This window comes from Nicotiana tabacum, chromosome 17, assembly GCF_000715075.1.
Source record: "Nicotiana tabacum cultivar K326 chromosome 17, ASM71507v2, whole genome shotgun sequence".
Taxonomy (NCBI): Eukaryota; Viridiplantae; Streptophyta; class Magnoliopsida; order Solanales; family Solanaceae; genus Nicotiana; species Nicotiana tabacum.
Genome location: NC_134096.1, coordinates 134,779,132 through 134,801,666, shown reverse-complemented (window position 1 = coordinate 134,801,666; position 22,535 = coordinate 134,779,132). Strand labels below are relative to the sequence as shown.

At 37.5% G+C, this 22,535-nt stretch overlaps 2 protein-coding genes across 2 annotated transcripts; one reads left to right on the top strand and one right to left on the bottom strand.

The window, feature by feature from the left end:
• The first annotated feature begins 9,159 nt into the window (after positions 1-9,159).
• On the top strand, positions 9,160-12,147 carry LOC107797672 (receptor-like protein EIX2). The gene has a single exon (XM_016620578.2). It carries the CDS (start codon positions 9,206-9,208, stop codon positions 11,972-11,974), a length of 2,769 nt encoding a protein of 922 aa, XP_016476064.1. The 5' UTR covers positions 9,160-9,205; the 3' UTR covers positions 11,975-12,147.
• Positions 12,148-13,388: 1,241 nt separating this feature from the next.
• LOC107797674 (bifunctional purine biosynthesis protein PurH-like) lies at positions 13,389-21,718 on the bottom strand. Its single transcript, NM_001325637.1, has 12 exons — positions 21,514-21,718; positions 21,318-21,414; positions 21,016-21,091; positions 20,404-20,500; positions 19,317-19,419; positions 18,338-18,471; positions 17,474-17,651; positions 16,946-17,100; positions 16,559-16,768; positions 14,237-14,584; positions 14,037-14,163; positions 13,389-13,762 (listed from the first exon to the last, which is right to left on the bottom strand). Exons 1-12 carry the CDS (start codon positions 21,673-21,675, stop codon positions 13,611-13,613), a joined length of 1,839 nt encoding a protein of 612 aa, NP_001312566.1. The 5' UTR covers positions 21,676-21,718; the 3' UTR covers positions 13,389-13,610.
• Between the last annotated feature and the right edge of the window lie 817 nt (positions 21,719-22,535).

Genomic DNA, 22,535 nt, shown 5'->3' with positions numbered 1-22,535 from the left:
TTGCGTATTGGCATGATTAGGTGCAGGAGGTAGCATGGGAATTGGAAGTCGAGGATCAAGGTTGCCATTTGGTGTTGGCAGGAATATCACGAGCTCGGATGAAAGAGGAAGGACTCAGATGGTTAGAGTCAGCTGGTATTATCTTTGGCGTCACCTACGATCGGTATCTTGTATGGGAGGCTTTGCGTTTTGATTGTGGATTCTTGATTGCTTTACAGCATTTGTGTGGCCGGTGGCATGGATGTGCAGACTCATTGTCTGGTGCGGAAGGTCGTGGGAGCGTTTCCCACAGGAAGATTGTATAAGTGTGACATATAGTCACTTGATTGATTAAATATTTAAAACCAAGTGTGGAGATTTTTGGTACTATCGCTAATGTGAGAATTTATGCCTGAAGGGCACTCGGTTCGTTTGGTTGTGGACTGTAGAAGTGTGTTCTGGATTTGACGGTTATTCTTGTGTGTCATAGGTTATTGTGGATACTTTAAAGGGTATTAGCCCAGTGCGGTACGATCAGAATCGGCTTGAGGTCCGTGGATGGATCTAAAATATGAATGCGGGCTCTATCTCGGGCCGGATGTGTTCACCTCAGCATAGCTCTCCTTATGGAGGAGTATTCGGATGTTGGATATTATTTCACCACTGACTATTTCATATAATACTATATTGTTCCGTGTGAGATGTGAAACGGCTTGATGATTTCATATGTGTTGAGGTTTCGCGTAGCGATGGTGTTATGTGAGCAGGATGGCTCTCGAGAGTTAAATCATATATCGCACCTTAGTTGTGCTTGAGTTTTGTAGCGTATGGCGTTATCTGTCTCCCCATGGATGGTATTATGCACTTGGCATATTTGTGGCCAATATTCGGGTATTTCGCAGGTATGAGAATTTTAGCTCAATAACTAATTCCCTACAGGTTATTATGTGTGAATCAGGTGGCATGCCGCCACGGGTATGTTGTTTGGATCGGGTTGCACACCGTAACAGTGTGATGTTGAGTATAGTTCCCTATATTTATTCTTGTGTGTTTTGTTTCTCATTTTCTGAGTAAGGTTCATAACGCCTTTTCGGTTGTTTAAGTAGTTACGTGGGTTGAGTAGTTCTTTCCATAGTTCGTTTTCCTTATGTATCACATTCAAGTTTGAAGTTTGTCGGCACGTTATGGCATCACATGAGATTTTTGGCAAAGTCTGAGGCGGCTTATTGCCTGGGCAGCTTATACTGGGAAAGACGGGATTATTGGACTTGGGTCAGTGTGATCAGATCGGTATGAGGCATAGTTAAAGAGTAAATATCAGTATTCAGTCCAGAATGAGGTAATGGTTCTTGTCAAGGGGAGAAACTCAATGAATGGTTGACTCGGCAGTTGGTTATAAATTTCTACGCATCTTTTCCGCTGCGGCAATATTACAAGAGTTGGAGCAGGACATGTGTGTGGCATGAGGTGTGTTGTGTACATCAGGTTCGTGAAATTTCGGCTATTGTTATCAGAGGATGTTATTATGGTCATGTGAATTATGCGGTGCATGGTGTGAATTCAGCAAAGGTATGTAATCATGTTTTGGTACATTGTGTGGTGATTGATACGGTGATCGTATGTTAGAAACAGGCCTGGAAGAAGATTCTAGATGTTGGAATTTGACTCTAAGGCTAATTTGACTAAACAAAAAGAATATCTTCAGATTTACTCGAACCAGTGTGCTCAACTGAGTTGTGGTAGCATGGGTAGGTGCACGAGGTACTAAACAGTAATTTCGGACAACTCCAGTGCAGTTCTTAGCACGTTCGAGGATGAACGTATGTTTAAGTGGGAGAGAATGTAATGACCCAACCGGTCATTTTGAGCTCCAGCGCGTCATTCGGCAGTTGAGGCCTTGAGTGGCTTCGATTCAGGTGTTATGACTTGTACTTATGGTCAGAATTAAATTTCGGCAAGTTCAGAGTCGGTTTGGAAAGAAAATTCTCATTCCAAAAGATTTAAGTTGAAAGAATTGACTAAGATTGGATTTTAGAGCAAACGGCCTCGGAATCGGGATTTGAAGGTTCCAGCAGGTTCGTATGATGATTTCGGACTTGGGCGTATGTTCGGATCGGTTTTTGGATGCCCCGGGAGCGTTTCGGCACCTATTGTGGAAGTTAGCATTTTGGAAGAATTTCATAAATTTGGGTTGAAGTGCATTTCAATGTTATCGATATCCGTTTGGAATTCCGAGTCTCAGAATAGCTTCGTATGGTGATTCCAGTATTGGAAGCGCGTCCGGAAGTGGATTTGGAGGTCCGTAGGTCATTTTGGAGTCGTTTGGCGAAAGTTAGGAATTTGAAGGTTTTTGAGAAGTTTGACCGGAAGTGGGCTTTTTGATATCGAGGTTGGATTCCGATTCCAATATCGAGGTTGGAATAGGTCCATAATATCAAATGTGACTTGTGTGAAAAATTTGAGGTCAATCGGACGTGATTTGATAGGTTTCGGCATCGAATGTAGAAGTTTGAAATTCTAAAGTTCATTAAGCTTGGAATGGGGTGCGATTCATGAATTCGACGTTGTTTGATGTGATTTTAAGGCTCGACTAAGTTCGTAATGTGTTTTGGTACGTGTTGGTATAATTAGTTGAGGTCCCGAGGGCCTCGGGTGGATTCCGGATGGTCAACTGATCGAGTTTGGACTTGGAAGAAAAGATGAGGCAGCTGATATCTAGTGTGTTTACCGTTGCCTCATAAAATCCATAATTCATCATATCATTGGTATATTAATTATAGTCCATAGTAAGTGTCTGAGTCGACCCCTTGTCACTACTTCTTCGAGGTTAGGCGGGATACTTATTGGGTACGTGTTGATTTACGTACTCATGCTACACTTGCTGCACATTTTTGTGCAGGTACACATATGTTTAGCGGCCTTGTGGGCGCAGAGGCGCGGTTATGGTGGGGACTTAGGTGAGCTGCATTCTATACGACGCTCCGCAGCCAACAGAGTCACCTTCAGAGTATTTATATTTTCTTTTCTGTCCAAATTTATATTGCGGACAGTTATTGTATTTTATTTTGTTCCCTAGTATATGTTAATGCACTTGTGACACCGGGTTTTGGGATGATTATGGGATTATTCGGTATTGAAATTTGCGAAAAATATTATTATTTGCTCTGTGAAGTTCATCATTTATTATTTAATTGAAGGAAATTTACGATTTTAGAAATATTAAAATGAGAATTTACTAGTTATTGGTGTTTGCTTGCCTGACAGGGGTGTCCGGCGCTATCACGACCTTTCAAGGATTTTGGGTCGTGACAGCACCGGTACAAGAATTGGAAAAAGAAAAGAAAAGCTAAACTATAGTATCTCCGGAACCAGGAGGAAGAGAAGTGTTCGCGTCCCCGGGAGAAGTAGACGGACCTACCGATGGCTCAACATTTTCACCAGTTTGGCCTTCAACATCATCATCATCCGACTCTTCTTCAGTTCCCGAGAACTCGAAACTAGAACCAGAAGGACCAAGTGCATCATACCTCGCTGAGAGTCCATTTTTAGCAGCTAACTCGAGCTCACGGGCCTTAGCAATTACGACATCAAAATCAATGACACCAGCTTTGGCCTCTTCCAAGGTTTTTCTCCTCATATTGTACTTAGCGTAAGTTTTCCCAACAACGAGGGAAGCCACTCGGCGCTTAAGTTCTTCTTTGAGTTGGGTTACCTCAGCAGAAAGATTTTTCTGAGCGGACCTAGCAGATTTGAGGCTAACATCAAGGTCACGGATAGTTGAACTAAAAATCCTATTATGCTCGATAGTTTTCCTGTACTTTTCTTCCAGCTGGGCGTGTTTCGCCCCCATAGCAGCAAGCTCTTCATTTTGGAGTTCAAGGCTGTCTCTAAGTTGATCACTCTTTCAGCGGAGGCCTCCTCACGTTCGGTTGCAGCAAGAATGACGTTATGGACTTCAGCCCATTTGGCCATGGCTTCGTCAAATCTAACCCTAGGCGGGCCAATTTCTTGGATAAGGGTTACCACTTCTTGCTCGCTTTGCCGCAAACGAGCCTCCAATACAACAGCCTTAGAAGCTTTGGCTTCCAGTTCCGAAAGGCGAGCGACATGTTGCTCCTGCTCCGCCAAAAGCCGATCTCATGCGGAGGTAATCTCTTCCTTTTCACGAATCAACCTCTGAAGGCCCTCGGAAACAAGAAAGTTGGCCTACAAAGTAAGAAGGGTAAAATTCAGGATATGTTCATACCCAAAAATAGAAGGAGTAATAAAGTAAGAAAGGAACGTACCGCTGCGGCGTTGTGCATGGCATTGTTCAACAAACACTCTCCCGAGAGTGCCTGAATCTTTTCCCTGTCTTTTTCTGAAGCCAAAGGCTTCAGATAATTAGCAAGCTCTATTGGCTGGAATAGCAAGTTGCATCCGGTAGAGACCGAAAGAGTAACATTCCTCCTCCTTTGTGGATCTTCATAAGGGGAGGCATAATTTTGCCCCAAATTCCCATGAACTGGAGACTGTGGAAGAGGAACACCTTCTTCATGGTCAGGTACGACCGGTGGAGATGATGTAGCGATTGCTGGTGGAAGAGTGGATGAAGATGGAAGTGATGTAGCCATTGCTGGTGTTGGTGAAGATGGAGATGAAGTTGATGGAGTTGAAGAATAAGAAGAAGCTCCATCAAATGCAAGGCTGGTTGTTGGATGCTCGCCAACCAAAGACGGCAGGGACCCGGTACTCAGCTCCGCAGTACTGGGCACAACAATTGGGGCCCGAAAATAGGAGTTGACATTATCTACCAAATCAAACACTCCCCAAAGTGTCGAGGTATCATCCTCGGTTGGTGTAACTATCTCAACAGGTCGAGCATCATGTTGAGATAATGAGGATCGTCGTCGTCTATGTAGAGAAGTTCCCTTATCACTAGCTTCTTCATCATCATTGATCGTCACAGTGTCTATGATCGGCACGGAATGAGGGCTAATCACCATCATTACCGGAGATGACTTAGGGGCATTGGTCCTCGCCCTCTTATTCTTTTCCCCGGCTATGGAGGAGCGTCTTCTCTTTGCTTGTTTGTCTTCTGACCGGGGACTCCGTAAAGAAACATTTACTCCCGAAGCAGGCCCGGAGACACCTGTTCGAGTAAGCGCCTCCTAAAGCAGCCTCACTACATCAGCAGGATCAGCCAAGACATCCTCCTCGGGAACAACAACAGAACCCACGGGTAGACCTAATTTCATAGACAGGTTAGAAGGGATCAATCAAGTTCTTCACATGAAAAATTGAAACAAGGTGAGTTTGAATTACCATGATTCTTGGCCTTCCATCCGTATTTAGGGGCCAGTTCTTTCCACAAGCGAGTCTCGGGCGTCGTAACATCCAAGATCCTTTGTACCCACCGATCCAAACCTTCAACCACTGGTGGGATTCATCGAGTTGCTGAACCATGCAAAGGATGAAGGATCAACACGGCTATAGAAAAATATTTAGTAAAAGGAAATACTAAACAAAAAGCTTACGAGTGCGGTTCCAAGCGACTAGAAATGATGGAGTCGTTGCCGGAATGATGTCGTTGGTGGCAGCTACAATGAACCGTTCCATCCACCCACAGCCGTTGTCATCATCCATGCTAGACAACAAAGCATGGTGGCCATGTTTGTAGAGGTTTATCATTCCCCCGCGGAAGATTTTGGGAGAATAGAGATTCATCATATGAGCTAAGGTTAACTCCTCTCCAGTCTCCTGGCACAAACGCCGAAGGCAAGCAACCGTCCTCCACACAAAAGGATTTACTTGTGCCAAACACATTTGGTAGCGGAGGCAAAACTCCGCAATCACGGAGTCAAGCTCTCCGCTCAAAGAGAACGCACCCAAAGTAAAGGGATACGTGTAAAAATATGTAAAACCCTCCTTGGGTAGGGTGACTCGCTCTGATAGATCAGGAGCAATAATATCCAAGTCATGGCAGCGACAGTCTTCCTTCACAGCAGGAATGCTATAAGGACGTATGGAAGAAGGGTACCTACTGACGGCCCATATACGGGAGTTAGCAGTAGGGAATTTCTCTTCAAAGTCTTTTATGATAATAAGACTTCTAGGGATGATGGAGCCCACTGTTGGAGGAGCAGAGTCCTCGGCCTTGTTTTTGCTCTTTGAAAAATCGGTACGTTTTGAGGAATAAGCCATTGTATGGAAGAAGAAGAAGAAGAAGAAGAAGAAGAAGAAGAAGAAGAAGAAGAAGAATAAGAAGAAGAAAAAGAAGGTTTTTTGTTTGAAGAGAATTAGAGAAAAGATGAAGAGCAAGATGCAAGTTAGGTAAGAAAAACTTGAAAAATTATGAAGTATAAGGGAGAAGGTTGATACGCATAAGTAAAAGTTTTGGCGGCTAAATTCATGACCATGATTATCTCGATAATCGGCAAAAGTTATGCTGAATCATGGGATGACGCGTGTTCGGGGTATTAATTGTGAAGAGACATGCGTCTAATCAACCTTCAGAAGCCTTCAAAGGGAATTATAGTAATTCCTGCCAAAATGGTATTTCTACCAACTTCCCGGTAACACAAAGTTATGTCACCGGAAAGCAGGGAGACTATTTGTATAGGGTAAAAAGGGACACGTGGAACCCAAGGCGGGGGGATGGCCAAAGACCGAAGGCAAATGTTTCGTTTGTCACCGGAAAGAATGACGCTCATAAAAATGTGATAAATGCTCTTCGCCCGGTAGCATATAATAGAGAATATTCCATGGCATTAAGAGCAACTACCTGTTACAGGGAACTTGGCATTTATGTTCACCATTACGTCTTCATCAATGTCCCTCATAATTGATATTAAAGAAGGGCACGATCCTAGGACCTCCTTCATAGCTATAAATAGTGAGCTTAGTTATCATTATAAGAGAGACGAATTTTCTGGCAAACTTGCGCTACATTCTATATAAAGCTCAATACAATCTTATCTTCTTACTTTTTGATTTTGTTGTTGTTGTGCCCGGAACTGTTGCTTTTGTTGTTTCGTCTATATCCTAAGGCTAAGTATTGCATAATTCTTTGATTATTTTATTATTTCAGAATCAAATTAATTTATTTGTCTAAAAACCACGTATAAATTTAACTGTACCATTTTACGGGTAAATAATACGCAAATTGACAAATCTAACTGCACAAATTTGCAATGTCGACCCCTAATTTTAGAAAAAATTTAAACATCTTTACTACGTAAATACACGTATAATAAACACATTTAATCGTTAACCATGCATATATGGCGTGAATGGAGCGTAAATTCTAACTGCTTTCTCCTCAATTTTCTGTCAAACCCTCCTGTGCTGCATACCTTGCTTCTCCCATCTATTTTTGCAACGAACTCGACGTTTCTCGAATCAAATTCTACATTTCTATTTTATCTCGCGTTCTTTAATTTTCGTCCCCATCGTACCAGATAGATTCCTTTGTATCAAACATAACTCTTCTTTTGATGTTATTTTGGAAAATTCTTAAATATTTTAAAAAAAATTTGATTTGGGTGAAGTTTGATGTGAAATTGAAAATGTGTTTGGACATGAATTTTGGGGCAAGTTTTGGCATGTTAAAAAATCCTTTTTTCTAGCTAAAGAGACCCAAATGGTTATAATTTGGCCCAAAAAGAGGTCTTAAGCTATATTTGGGATTTGAAATTTTGATTTTCAAAATCTCCCAAAAACTAGATTAATTCTACAAACACACATATTTAAAAAAAAAATTAAAAAAAAAAAAATCTTCCAAAACTTATGGCCAAACGCCTGCTAAGTTTTGATCCTGTTGTATAAGATCTTGTCAAGTTAGTAACGCTTAAGGGTATGACATAGAGCTCACATCGAATTTAATATTTGTTAACTTTTAGTACTTTTTCAATTTTAGTAAACATGTTACATCCATCTTTGCACTCACAACCTCATTATTAGTGAAAACTAAGTAAAAGATTATGAAGTGATTCTTTTCATTAATCTAGGTATTACATACTAATAGTCTAATATATGTATTTTTATTTCATATTCTATCTCGCATAAAATAATATATAAATTCACCTATATCTTATGCTGGTATTGTACGCACAATGAAACAATGTATTATTAATGTTAGAACTTTATGCAGATATTATAATACATTATGCATCAAACCCAAACGACTCTTAAAAGCATTAAACTTGGAATTCCATGAAAATTATGGTTGCGATTTGTTATCCACTTGGCACACATTAAAAGTAGATTACGAGGGCACTTAAGAGATTATCACTAGAGGGGAGTTGCACCCCTAATATTCTAATGGATTATACATTTGGAAGGTGGCATTTCTTCTTCATGATTTTTAGTTTGATTCTCTTTCAGTGACTATTACTCCTTATGTTTCAACGTAGATAACACATTTCGCTTATCGAGAGTTAATTTGATTAAACTTTGAAATTAAATTGGATTAGTTCAACTTATTATTTTAAAATTAAAATTTAGATATTCAAAAACTACACGAAAAGTATTATAAGTTACAATTTTTTTCATGTCAATATGATAAAAATATATACGTATATTTTAAAATATTGGTCAAACTTCGTACAGTTTAACTATCGATAAACGAAATATGTTATATAAATTGAAACGAACGAAGTAATTGATTTGAAACCTTTGATTTGACTTCCCCTTATATTCACATGTGCATGACACTGATATTTCAAACACGATTTGGACCTGAAAAAAAGTCTTCGTTTTATCCACTTGCATTTTATAAAACAAAGAAATTGATGTATCGTCTAACCTATAGTTGAATAGTTAGCGTGTGCCCATTTCTGGTAGTCAATTTTGAGGTCTTGGCTTCTAACTTTACCTACATTTTTTAATCATTTCTTTCATTACATATTTCCTTTTCTGTACATCTTTTTTTCGTCTTTTAGCTCGTGTCTCTTAGTACTATAAAATTTTGTCAACTCTTTCTCCCTTATAAAGATCTGAACATAAAGCGGCCTTTAGCGTGTAAAAGGTCAAACTTAATGGCAAGAAAAAATATCCAATTCATTGAGTAACAACTAGCTTTCACTTTTAAATTATAATTTCAGCAGCTACCCCGAATCTGTCACCAACAATTTATGAATATATATATATATATATATATATATATATATATATATATATATAACTTTGCCTAAACTATCACAGCACTTTTTTTTTTGGCACATTCTTTTATTAAACTTTCACAAAAATGAGAGGGCTGTACCTAGTACTTGTCCAGTTTTTCTTTTTGACAATTACATTTAAATTTAGTTCTTGTGCTGGAATTTGCAAAGAAAATGAGAAACGTGCTTTGCTAATGTTAAAGAAAGAAGCAAATGATCCAACAAATGTACTCTCCACTTGGATTGATGGCGAAGATTGCTGTAATTGGGAAGGAATTTTATGTCACAATGTAACTGGTTCTGTTATTGAGTTATCCATTAATGGTTGGGATTATGCTGAAATTAAAGGTCTAAAGATTGATAATTTCCATTGGTTGTCAAGTCTTGAAAATCTTAATCGTTTGGACATGTCAGGTGTGGATTTAAGTGAAGCTACAAACTGGACTGAGGTGATTAACATGCTTCCTTCTTTGGTTAATCTTCGTTTTTCGAATTGTAGTCTTCATTCAATTCCTTCTCTATTTGATCATAATAATTCTGTTCTTGAAAATCTTGATCTTTCTTTGAATAACTTTAGTTCTCCTATTCCTGGGTGGGTTTTCAGTTTTAGTAATCTTGTTTCTCTTGAATTCATTGGAAGTAATTTCATTGCTTCATTTCCTAAGGGTCCTTTTAACCTGACTTCTTTCACAACATTAAGTGCTTCTAGCAATTTATTTAGTTCTGTTTTGCCTCAATGGTTATTTGATCTAAATAATCTTGAATATCTTGACCTGAGTAATAGTCTTTTAGAGGGTCAAATACCAAGTGGAGTTGGACATTTTTGCAAACTTAGTTATCTTAACCTTGCTATTAATAACCTGAATTCCACTATCCCAAATTGGCTATATGGATGCAAAAATCTTGAAACACTTAACCTGAGGGAAAACAAACTTGAGGGAACAGTTTCAGATCTCATTTCAAATTTGACATCTCTAACTAGTATTGATATGTCTGTAAATTTACTATCTGGAAAATTACCAAGTGTAATTGGAAAGTTAGGGAAATTAGAAGATCTTGATCTCTCAGAAAATCGATTCGAAGGAGAAGTATCTGAGATTTTCAATACTATGAATGATTGCCCTCCAATAGGCTCAGGAAATTGTTCTTCTTTGAGGACTTTAAGACTAAATGACAACAAACTAGTTGGAAATCTTCCGAAAAGTTTTGGCCAACTTTCAAATCTACAATTCTGTTTCATGGAAAATAATAAGTTGGAAGGGGTGTTAACAGAAGATCATTTCACGAACTTGACAAATTTGAAGTTTTTCCAAGCATCTAAGAGTAATTTGACTTTAAGTGTGAGTTCTGATTGGATTCCGCCTTTCCAAGCTAGTGACATTTTAATAGGCGGTTGGCGCTTAGGCCCTAAGTTCCCTTTGTGGATCCAATCTCAACAATCAATAATGAATATGGACATATCAAATGCTGGAATAGTAGGTGAAGTTCCAACTTGGTTCTGGAACTTATCGTCTCAAATTCGTTTCCTCAATATTTCTCATAACCAACTTATTGGTGAAATTCCAACTTTCTCAATTTCCTCTGATTCCATTGGAAGTGGAGGTCCTTGGTTAATATACTTGAATTCCAACAACTTTAGTGGTTCACTCCCTCATATTCCAACCATGGTAACTGAGTTAGACCTTTCGAATAACTCTTTGTCAAAAGGTTTAACAAACTTCTTGTGCGATAAAAGGAATGAATCTTACATGTTAACGATTCTACATTTAGGGGGAAATCATTTGTCTGAAGAAATTCCTGATTGTTGGATGAATTGGCCGGAGTTGGAAGTCCTCAACTTGGGAGAAAATAAGCTAAGTGGAGGTATTCCAAGATCCATTGGGGCTTTAAGCAAATTGAAATCTTGGGACTTGAAAAGAAACAGACTTTCCGGTCCATTGCCTTCATCCTTAAACAACTGCACAAATTTGTGGAAAATAGACTTGAATGAGAATGAGCTAGATGGAAATTTACCAACTTGGTTGGGTACAAAGCTTTCAAATTTGACAGTCCTGAGTCTTCGGTCAAACAAATTCGATGGTGAATTACCTCCAGAATTTTGCCAACTCAGTGATCTCCAAATCTTGGATCTTGCCAACAACAAGTTATTTGGAGAAATACCAATGTGTGTTAACAATTTCACAGCAATGGTCAATGGAAGGAAGGTAATTACAGATGCAGATGAGGAGATGGACTATTCTTATTATGTTGGAGTTTTCAGAGAGAGTGCAAGAGTAGCAACTAAGGGTAATATTTACCAGTATGATACCATTTTGTCATTGTTTACAAGTATGGATCTTTCTAACAATAATCTTTCTGGAAACATTCCTATGAATCTTACAAGTCTTGTTGGATTGAGATCATTAAATTTCTCCAACAATCACTTGATTGGTAGTATTCCAAAGGACATTGGTAATATGAAGGTGTTGGAATCACTTGATCTTTCAAATAATCAACTTTCTGGTGAAATACCACGAAGTATTTCGAGTTTGTTTTCTTTGAGCCACTTGAATGTATCTCACAACAACTTATCAGGGAGGATTCCAGTGAGCACTCAGCTTCAAACTTTTAGCTCTTCAAGTTTTTCTGGAAATAAACTTTGTGGGCTTCCGCTTTCGGAGAGATGCAGTGATGAAGGTGAAAATCCTGAGGTTGGAAATGAAGAAGTTGACAGAAGTGAAGATGATAATGAAGTGGAGTGGTTCTATATTTCAATGGCAATAGGATTTATTGTGACTTTTTGGGGTGTAAGTGCTCCTTTGCTTTTCATCAGACCATGGAGACATGCCTATTATCGTTTTTTAGATAGAAAATAGAAATCATGGCACGCATAATTTGTAAAGAAGTGACATTAAGGAAAGTTGTGTTCATGTATACTTGGTTGTGTTTCAATTTTCTGCACATTTAATAGGATGAAATTTGTTAACATCTCATGTACAATTGGATAAGGAAAAAAGTTCTTCACAAAATTTCTTCTGTAATTCAAGAAGTTGCTGTTTCTCCTCGTCTCTACAATTTTAGTAATTATAGAACTGCAACAAGCTTTTCATCTTGGCTGCAAGCTTTAATCTCATTTAAATTTCACTAGGGTGTGAGTTTGATGTTAAGAATCTTATATAATTCCAAATAGATGCTGCAACGAGAGAATCCTCAAATCTCATGCAGGCAAAAGTGAAAAAAAAAATAGGAAAAGGTTTCGGATGGTCATGGTACTATTAATAACTATGGACTAAGACATTTAGGGGTCGCGGGATAAGGTGGGATAAAGTGTGATAATAAATTTATACTATGTTTGGTGTATAAATTTAGTCCCAAACTTAATCCCGAATATCCACCTTATCCCATCAAACTTGTATTATTTTATCTCACCTCCCGCGTGGGATAAATTAGTTTAGGAATTATAATTCCATAACTATAATCCCGGAATAATTTAGTCTTCGTACCAAACGACCCCTGAGAGAAACTTTTAGTTTTCGCACCAAACGACCCGAGAGTATAATCCCGGGAGACTATGGAGTATGGACTAAGACAAAGTATCCTTTTAGAAAGTTTTGGGATAAATATTGTTTTGGCAATTCGTTATGATGAACAAAGAAATATCTGCTCTGTAATCATTTTATTCTAGAATAATAGAGTATATGAAAAACACTTTCGTATATCTCCATTCAAAGTTCTTGGAAATTTGACATTTTATATTGGCTGCCTCCTTATATGAGAAAAATTGACAATTTTGTTTTACCACAGATTAGTTATAGGGTGAACAAAATTGAAGTGTCGAAGCTTCAATAACTGCCCAAGTTGTCTTCTAGTTGCAATCTCCAAAACAATGTTTAATCTCGCGTTTCCAAAACTGAACAAATTTTCACAGCAGCCAACACTTTGAAACACTTTTATTTTTAAATTAAACTCAGATTCTAACTTGGAACAAACTCAGCAATGAAGCTTCGACTTTCTGGTCTTCTCCAAACACCAATGAACTAGTTCATCAGCACTAGGTTCCAATTTCAAACAACACCCAACTAAAACTTACTAGTAATCAGGATTTTGGAATCTTCATCCGCTGCATTTTTCGAATTTCATGTTTCAGTAGCCTAGGTCTCGACCAAGCAAAATCTCAATAGAATCCAACCCCAATCTTTAAAACAAATAAACTTAATAAAGCTAGTAACCACTCGCTACACTTGCATCCTCAATCACTTCTGAATTGCTGTACTCTTCTCATAGAATAACTTAGCCCATTAAGTATTTCGACAAAATTTGCTCGCCAAACAGAAGATACAGAGCTACAGTTTTGCTATAATACACACTCATAGATGGTAAAGAATACCTCCCTTTGAAATCACAGATTATTCCTAAAAACTTTCAAACATTTCCAGAGATGAACCTTTCAGCTATCACAAACACTTGTAAAGATAATATATCATGAGTCCAATGATGCCCCCTATGAATCGCTTAATGCCTAAAGTGTCTAACATTGGTGAAGACAAGCGAGACTCCATACTTGTTACAGCAATCCACTGCATCCTTATCCCTTATGCTCCCTCCTGGCTCTGCAATAACGCTCACTCCACTTTGACACGCCTCTTCAACAGCGTCATTCCATGCTGTTTTAATTCAGAAAAAAAAAATAGTTAAAGAAAGCGAACTTCCATCAGAAACCAAAAAGAAAAAAATATTATAAAAATGTTTGTCCAAGGCACCATAGCATCAGAAGGTAACATTTTCTTCACAAAATTTTCAGTTACAATTCATTCTGGTATATTTTCTTACAATTGGCACTTTCAACTAGTCAAAGTTTGAACCTATCATCTCACTTTCTTATAAATGTTAGATTTGCTCTACTGCTACATGTATAACCAACAAAATAGAGGTATTTACCAAATGGGAAGAAAGCATCACTAGCCAAAGCGGCTCCTTTTACTTCATCTCCAGCTTTCCTCATAGCTATCCGCAAACTCTCTAGACGATTCGGCTGTCCACTTCCCATTCCTAACATACAATTGTTCTGCAATATAACAATTATATTTAGAAAACAATGAAAGAAATGTCATCCATTAGATACAGCATGCAGAAAGTACCTTTGCAATTACTATGGCATTGCTCTTGACATGCTTGACACATAACCAGGCAAACTGTGCATCATTAAGCTCATTTTCTTGTGGAGTTTTGTCAGACATGACATTAAATTGGATATCTTCAGGGGTCAAGTCATCCGAGTCCTGAGCTAACCAACCACCACCAATTTGTCTGAGTGAAAGCTTTCCCTTGCTGTTTTTACTTGCCTCGAGGATTCTCAAAGTCTTAGACTTCCCACGGAGAACCTCAAGACCCTTCTCTGTATACTTTGGTGCGACTACTATTTCATAAAACATTCTAGTCTCACCATCTGTAGGGCTTCTAAATTCTCGAATATCCTTTGCAAGAGCCTGCAAAGAACCAAAACAGACTAATTAAAAGATTATCCACCTTGACGTGACACCTAAATTTAAGTTTGATTTTCCATTTCCTCAACAACTTCAAGGTACGAGATAGCAGGCTTAAATTTTTTATTTCAACCCCAACTCCTACAAAAAGCTGTACCACATACAAAATATCAGGCATAGACACTGTATAAACATTTAAAAGGGGGAGCAATTGATAGACTTATTCTTCGGTTGCAATTTTCCTAACCAAATACTGATTTGTTATTCATTTTAACAGCACGAAACATCACCTTGGTTGACAAATAAGGGGAAAGGATAACAGAAACGGTCTTCTTGCATAACGAATTAAGTCAAAATGCTTGGAGCCTCTTCACCTGTTCTCTTCTTTGGTTAAATTGTGTGAAACTTTCCACCTTTTCCCGTTTTGTTGTTCTCTTTTTGTGCCTCAGGAGAGTTCTTCTGCACACCTCTTATGCACCAGTTGAACTATAAGATTACTTCTATTTTTTTATCAGTAAATAAATTTTATTATTAGCAAAAAATAGTCAATCCGTAGTGAGCTAATAGATTACATGAAGCTGCCAATAGGCCAGAACACCAATATTTCTAGATCTGAACTGAGCTATTCTTTCCATCAAAACGCCTTGCATTCTTCTCTTTCCAAAGTACCAACAGACACAAGCAAAAATAGTTATCCAGCATTAATTGTCTTACTAGGACAGCAGCACCTCCAACAAATCAGTAGGTCTTTTAACAATTGATGCATAATTACATTCTGTCCAAAAATGCTGAAAAACAGCCCCCACACTTGTTTGTTGCCCGATAATGTAAGAACAAGTGATTGCAAGTCACCTCATCTTCATAACAAAAAAAAAACATCTGCTGCACAAAGGCAGACCCCTTCGCTGTAGATTACTTTGGGTGACGTTAGCTTCATAGGCAGCAACGCGCATAAACATGCTACTTTGTAGGGAGCAACTTTTTTCAAAATCATCTTCAGTAGCCGTTGAGGAGTGCTACCACACCCATTGTTTAACCTTTTATAGCATGACCCTACAGAGAATACCTCATTGCCTTGTCTTCTCCACCTAAGTGAATCTATAGCTTCTGGATTTATATGGAATTGTTTTGGCACTTATATCAGCTGAACTAGCCTATCCACCTCCCAGTCAAAACACTGCCCTCTAAAATTAAGGTTCCAAGCATTTCCAAGCATTGCAACTTCTGTATCCACTATCAGATTATACAATTCAGGAAGTTCAATTTTGAGGGGAGTATGGCCCAGCCAAGCGTCTTGTCAGAACTTTGTACTTCTTCCGTCCCCCATTTTAATCACAGTATTTGCTTCAAACTTCAAAGAGTGACTGAGACTGCACATATGCCTTCATACCCCAAAACCATGAGGGGAGCTCACAGAATTCATTCTCCAGATCCTCTTGCTATATTTTTTTTTATTTTATTTTTTATTTTTTTGATCGGTAGATCTTCTCCCTATATTTACAAGCAGTCACCTCTTCCCATGAGGGGAACTACAAGATTACTTCTATTTTTGAAAAGGTATATTGTACTAACAAGATATAAAGCATATCTTGAACGTTCTTTCTCAATAAAACCATATAACAGAAAAAGATTAATAGGACATAACAAAGATAATGCACTATACAGCAGTGCAAACACATTGTTCAGATTAGCTCTTCAAAGATTCCAAATAAGGAATGCTAGGTGATGATGGTAGAACCTAATCACTTCAATGTGTTACCCAGATCCTCTTTTTCATTGTTTTTCCACTTAAATATTGATATGAGAGGAGGGAACTAATGGCCCTATCACTATCAAAAAGTGTAGTCTGACAACACAATGCATTATTGCCCATTTAGGTTTCTAGAAGAAAAAAAGAAAAAAAAAACCAACAGCAAGATCATGATTAACAAAAAGACTCAAATTATGTATCTGAAAAGGTCCATTGAGCAACTTTACCTCATCAACTTCGACATTGAAGGCTACTATACCACCAAATGCACTAACTGGATCTGCTTTTACAGCTAGCCTATATGCTTCAATGATATCATTCCGTGATGCTACTCCACAAGGATTTGTATGCTTCACAACCACACATGTTGGTTTATTAAACTCACACACACAATTCCAAGCTGCATCGGCGTCCAGATAGTTGTTATATGACATCTCCTGCATCGAGAAAAAGCCAGAAATTAGCACTGAAACTTCAACTAGAAGAACTACATTCATGTGATATTAAATTTACAGCACAGTAGATCCATTATCCAGAGTACAAATAGACTACATAGAATTTAAAGATAAGCCAAGTCCAGATGAACAATAGAAAGTAAACATCAAAATTCTAACCTTGCCGTGGTGTTGGATAACAGTTGCAATTCCACCAGCATTAACTTCAGATAGAGACTTGTCAACATAAACTGCAGCCTTCTGGTGAGGGTTTTCGCCATATCTAAGTAAGCTTTTTAGATGAAGTGGCACTGTCAAGCCAGGAGGGAACTTATCTACCAACAGAGACCAAAGTCATCAATCAGCATACTTGCAGATGAAAAAGCCCCCCCTCCCCCTCCCTCCCTCACTTTTAACAACAGCCCCTTGGTCTCTCCAGGAAAAGAAAAAGGTTCCATAGAAATTCCATTTCTAAGCACAATGAGGCAGCAGGCTACAGTTAAATAAAAATTTAAATAAATTTGAAGACTTACTTATCTGTACAGCACTATTAACCTTTACATCTATTTCAAATGCAGAGGCTGAGGACGATCAATTTAATGTTTTAAGTTCTTTATTGAACCATTTTTACTTCTATGGGGAGGGAGGATGCGGGGAAGGGAGGGAGCTTTTATAATTCATTGTGCTGTCTGTTTTGAAAGGGAATACCTCCTACAGTCTGCTTCCACAGCCACTCTGAAACTGCAGAATCATAAGAAGCGACATGTTGAAAAGCTTTCCAGGCCAACTTCCTTCGAAATTGTTGGTCATCATTATCTCCTCGAAGAAATTCCAAAAGAGCTGGGTAATCTTCAGAATCAACTACGACCAAAACATCCCTATGATTCTGTTCAATAAGAATTATCCACAGTTAGAAACAAAGCTGTGTAGATACAACAAATAGACTTTACCAAATACAATTTTGTTATTGATGTATGGCAGATACACTTATATATCATGTTAACGCTTTATCCAGAAAAGCAATTCATAGTATTTTAGCATAGTTAAAATGTAAACTTAACTCCTTCACTAAATCAGATCCTTTTTTTGAGATGGTTCACTAAATCAGATCCTTTATAATGGATAAGAGCATCCTACACAGCATACAATGGCATTATGAAGCTCGGAGGCAATTTTTAACTTCAGCTGTACCTACTGTATCCTACAACCTTTCGGATATATTGAGCACTCCTATATAAGCCAGATCTCCACAAACTCCGAGCAGATAAAAAATCATGTTTTTTGTAAGTCATGATTGCACCCACAGAGTATTTTATCCAATTAAGACCAGGAAGCAGATGCATGTGCCTAAGAAAACCTACAGCTGTAACAGATGAAAAAACGTTGGTTCACAAGTGAAGTTTATGTGCCAAAGCTTAAGATGCAGAGGTGCAGGTGGTGGAATCATATGTCTTCTAATATTTATACCTAGATAGATGCCACAGATGTAAGAAAAGGGGGAAATGCATTAAGACAAAAGTAACTTGTCTTTATACAAAGCGCAAGCCACAGAAAGGTAATAAGCTGAGTAACCTTTGCAGCAGCTCTAATCATGGCAGGTCCGCCAATATCGATGTTTTCAATTCCATCCTCAAATGAAATTCCGCTTGAAGAAGAAACCTTGGCATAAAAGGGATACAAGTTGACCACTACAACATCAAATGTACCTGCAGTTGAAAACCTCGTGAATTTCACTTGTTTCCTAATATCGCATCATGCTCCTATGAGAAAAGTAGATGTATGCCAGAGCACAGGCTTTTGTAGTAACAAAGCAGTAAGTACTTTCATATTGCAAAATACTGTTTACTTGCAATATAGAGCTTGATACATAAAAGTCCATATCTAGTGTTTTACCCCATTTTGGATAAGTGCCATCTAAAAGCTAAAGATCTGAATTTTCATCAGCATATTAAGGAACGTGAATGAAACAACCTACTCCGATAAACACCACCAATATCAGCAATAGACTAGTCTCAAGCAAACATCATAATGAAAAACAAGCTTAAGAGGCAAAACGAATCAACTGCTGCACATGCAACATAAAGGGTTTGTTTGAATAACTTATTTTGGCACTTAAGTTTTCAAAGAATTAAGTGATCGGCATTTTATTTGAATGTTAATGAAACTAAAAAGATCAGTAAATACAGCAAGTGCCACTAAAATGTTAAATTTGGCTAGTCATTGAAAGTAAAAGTGGTCTATTAGTGGATAGAATATAACACTTCGGAAATAGACTATAATCTCATATTTCAAAGTAAACATGGTTAACTATTTAGTTTATAGTGATTTTCAACAATCATATGCAGGAATACTTTGATAATCATGTTACATGGTACTTGACCAATGTCACTATTTAATTAGGTTACAAAATAAAATATGTGCAGTTTAGAAATTGAAAAGTTAACAAATCATACATGCTAATTTCGTATCTACAATTATAAAGTTTTCTAAAAGCGACACCAAAATAATAATAACATAAAGTTCCTTTGATAATATAAATCAATTAGCTCACCAATTTCATGCTTTTCCAGAGCTTCCATGTGATGCTCCTGATCTCTTCTAGCAAGAATACCTCCATGAACGCTTGGATGCAAAGTTTTTACACGGCCATCAAGCTGTGACAGGGAGAAAAGATTTCAGTTATGTTTTGAAATTTACTTCCATGAGTCACTGCTCTCATTTGCAGATGGAAGTTATAAAATCACCTATGAGGATGTGTAACACAACATTTATTTGGACCAAGCCTTATAAGAAGAAAAATTTGAAAATTATAATGAATCATAAATGTCTCTGAGCCGAGGGTCTCCCGGAAACAGCCTCTCTATCCCTCCGGGGTAGGGGTAAGGTCTGCGTACATTCTACCCTCCCCAGACCTCACTAGTGGGATTCTTGTGTTGTTGTATTATGAATCATAAAAAGATGAGCAAGATACTTGAAATTGCCAAATAAAAAAAAGTATAATAATCATATGTAAAAACAACATTAGGCAGCTAAAAAGAAGTAAACCATCCTTGCAAAGAAAATAAAAGTAAAGCAGGTCAAAAACAGTGTGTTAAGAACTATAGTTACAAGGGTCCCTATCAAAAAATGTGTAGATGCAAGGGCTGGCATTTCACCTATCATGAGGTGTCTCCACAAACTTTTATTCTATGAGGAATAGATTAAAGAATAGAAATCTTATAGAAAAAATAAATTAAACTGCAAAAGTGAAAAATGTACAAAAATTGTTTTAACTATCAAGGCATAAAAATAAAAATAAAAATAAAAAATAAAAAATCAAGGCATAGTAACATATGAAGAATAATATTCCAATTCACCAAAATTCTATATTATGGAAGAACAGCATATCATATAAATTATATTCAAAGTTTCACAAGAAAATATAAAAAGACAATGTTCAAGGGTATACATGGGAAACAATCCAATGCATAAAGCCAGACAGCCCAAAACGTAAAGTACATATGAGTCAGATGCCCACATATCAAGGTGCTAGCCCCCTGAGAGTTAAGCACCCCATGGTTGCCTCAGGGTCTTTAGAGATTGCCTTGCTCCACAGCGAGTCCCAATTTTACCTTAATACATTGGTCAGAAGTTCTTACCATTTCAGGGAAGCGTGTCAGCTCTTCCACTTTGGTGACAGACACACCAGCACCCTCCAATGCCGATGATGTGCCTCCCGTTGAGACAATTGTGTACCTGCAAAATAGGAAATAAGAGGTCTTTGCAAACTGAGAACTTATCCAATGGGATGTAAACAAATCGCGTGATTTTTTCCAGTAAATATAGTAGTAAGTTAGACACTTCAATTTGCAAGATATGCGTACAGTTTAATCAGAAGGAGAACAAAGCAACTGCACAGGAGACATTAGCTCCAATCAGATTAAGCCAATATGATTATGATATGATAACAACATTGGCAAATGAAGTTAATGCCACTTCCCCTCAACATATAGTGGTCTAAGTTTTAAATTTTAAAATTTCCAACATTTAGTTGTCAAAGTTTTAAGTTCTAAATTTCCAACATATAGTTGTCAATGCAGATAAGGATTATGCATTTTCATGTGAAGCTCGGCAGTCTTGTACATATGATTAGATATGCACTATGCTAACACACACACTAACAGCTCTAGGCCAAAGCAATTTCAATTGTAGATGTTGCAACTATCCTTCAATTATTTTGCAAAATAGTAAATCATTTCTGCAACATTTACCCCAATTCCTGAAGACCATTGCCAAGCTTAGCCAAATCCGTCTTATCTGAAAGTGATATCAACGCTTGCTTCCTCCCTAACAAATTTCATATACATAAACAGTAAGTTCAAATGAAAGTATAGCGCGTGAACTAACATTTGTTACATTCAAAAATCTAAACTGATAAAGTGATTAAACAGTGGTCTGACTTCTATTACCCGAACATAAAACCTCAAGCATTCCTTTATTCCATTCGAAAAAAGTGAAGGGCTATTACTCACATCTCAGAAAGCTAAGGGGTTAACTAGAAAAGAAAATATACCAGAAGTGGAGGACTTGGGAGCAGAGTGAGGAGCGGCTGCAGTTTCAGCCATGGCCTTCACTGGATAAACCATCACCCTATGCGACGTCTTTGAGGACTGAACCAAAAAGACAAATATAAAAAATTAGAATAAAAAAAGAGAGAAAAACGGATAGGAGTGCTTTGTTTTATTATTATCTCTTTTTTTTTTCATTACCTGTTGTTGGCCGAAGCAAAAACTAGTTCTTGTTCTGATGGTGCGGAGCTGCGGAGTGCAGAGGTGAACAGTGGCGGCAGCAATGGCGGTAGCTGACGTGGCTGCGGCGGTGGCGGAGGCGGAGGCGGAGGCGGAAGTCGTAGCTCTGGTGAGACCAAGCATTGTGGTATGAATAATATGAAGCTTTCTGTTCCACTCAGTAGTAGGGTTATTACTTGCTTCTCTGCTTTTGCGTATTTTTGCCGCCGTATTCCATTTTTGTCTTGTTTTCTTTTTACTTTTTTTTTTAATCTTTTTGTCCAATTTGAGAAACTTCTTTATTGTTTTAGATCATTTCTTTTTCGTTTTCCATTTTAGTTTTATTTATAATTTTATATATGTGAATCAATTATGAGATGATATTTTTATTCCATGAGAGTCGACGTAATTATATGATCTGAAATAATTCAAAATCATTTGAATTGACCATATGCACACTTGTATTCGGTCGTAACAAGTTCACAGCGCAACCTCGACTTTCAAATCTTAGATTAGTCTTTGATAGTTGACTTAATCTGAGTAAAAATATTTTGGGTTTGTATCTAGTCAAATCATAGGAATCTCTGCCTTGTTTGTACTAATAGTTATTGACTAGAAGTGCCAACGGATGAATTTGAACAAAATTGAACAAGTAAACACGGTTGAATTAATAAAAACTCATTATCTAGCGTGTCCAAAGTTTACTTCAATTAAAATAGGTTAGGTTAATTTGGACTAAACAATAAGAGTCTGTTTGGATTAGCTGATTTGAATTAGCTGATAAGTATTAGGTGATGAAAAATACTTTTAAGTGCTAAAATTAATTTAATAAATAATCAGTTATGTGTTTGGATACAAGTGCTAAAATTGGTAATAAGTTGCTGCAATATTTGATAAAAAAGTGCTAATAAGCTCTTTTTCTGTTAAAATGACTTAAATAACCTTAGAAGTGTTTACACTTATAAGGGCGTAATTTCTTCAACATTTTAGATTCCAAATCGATC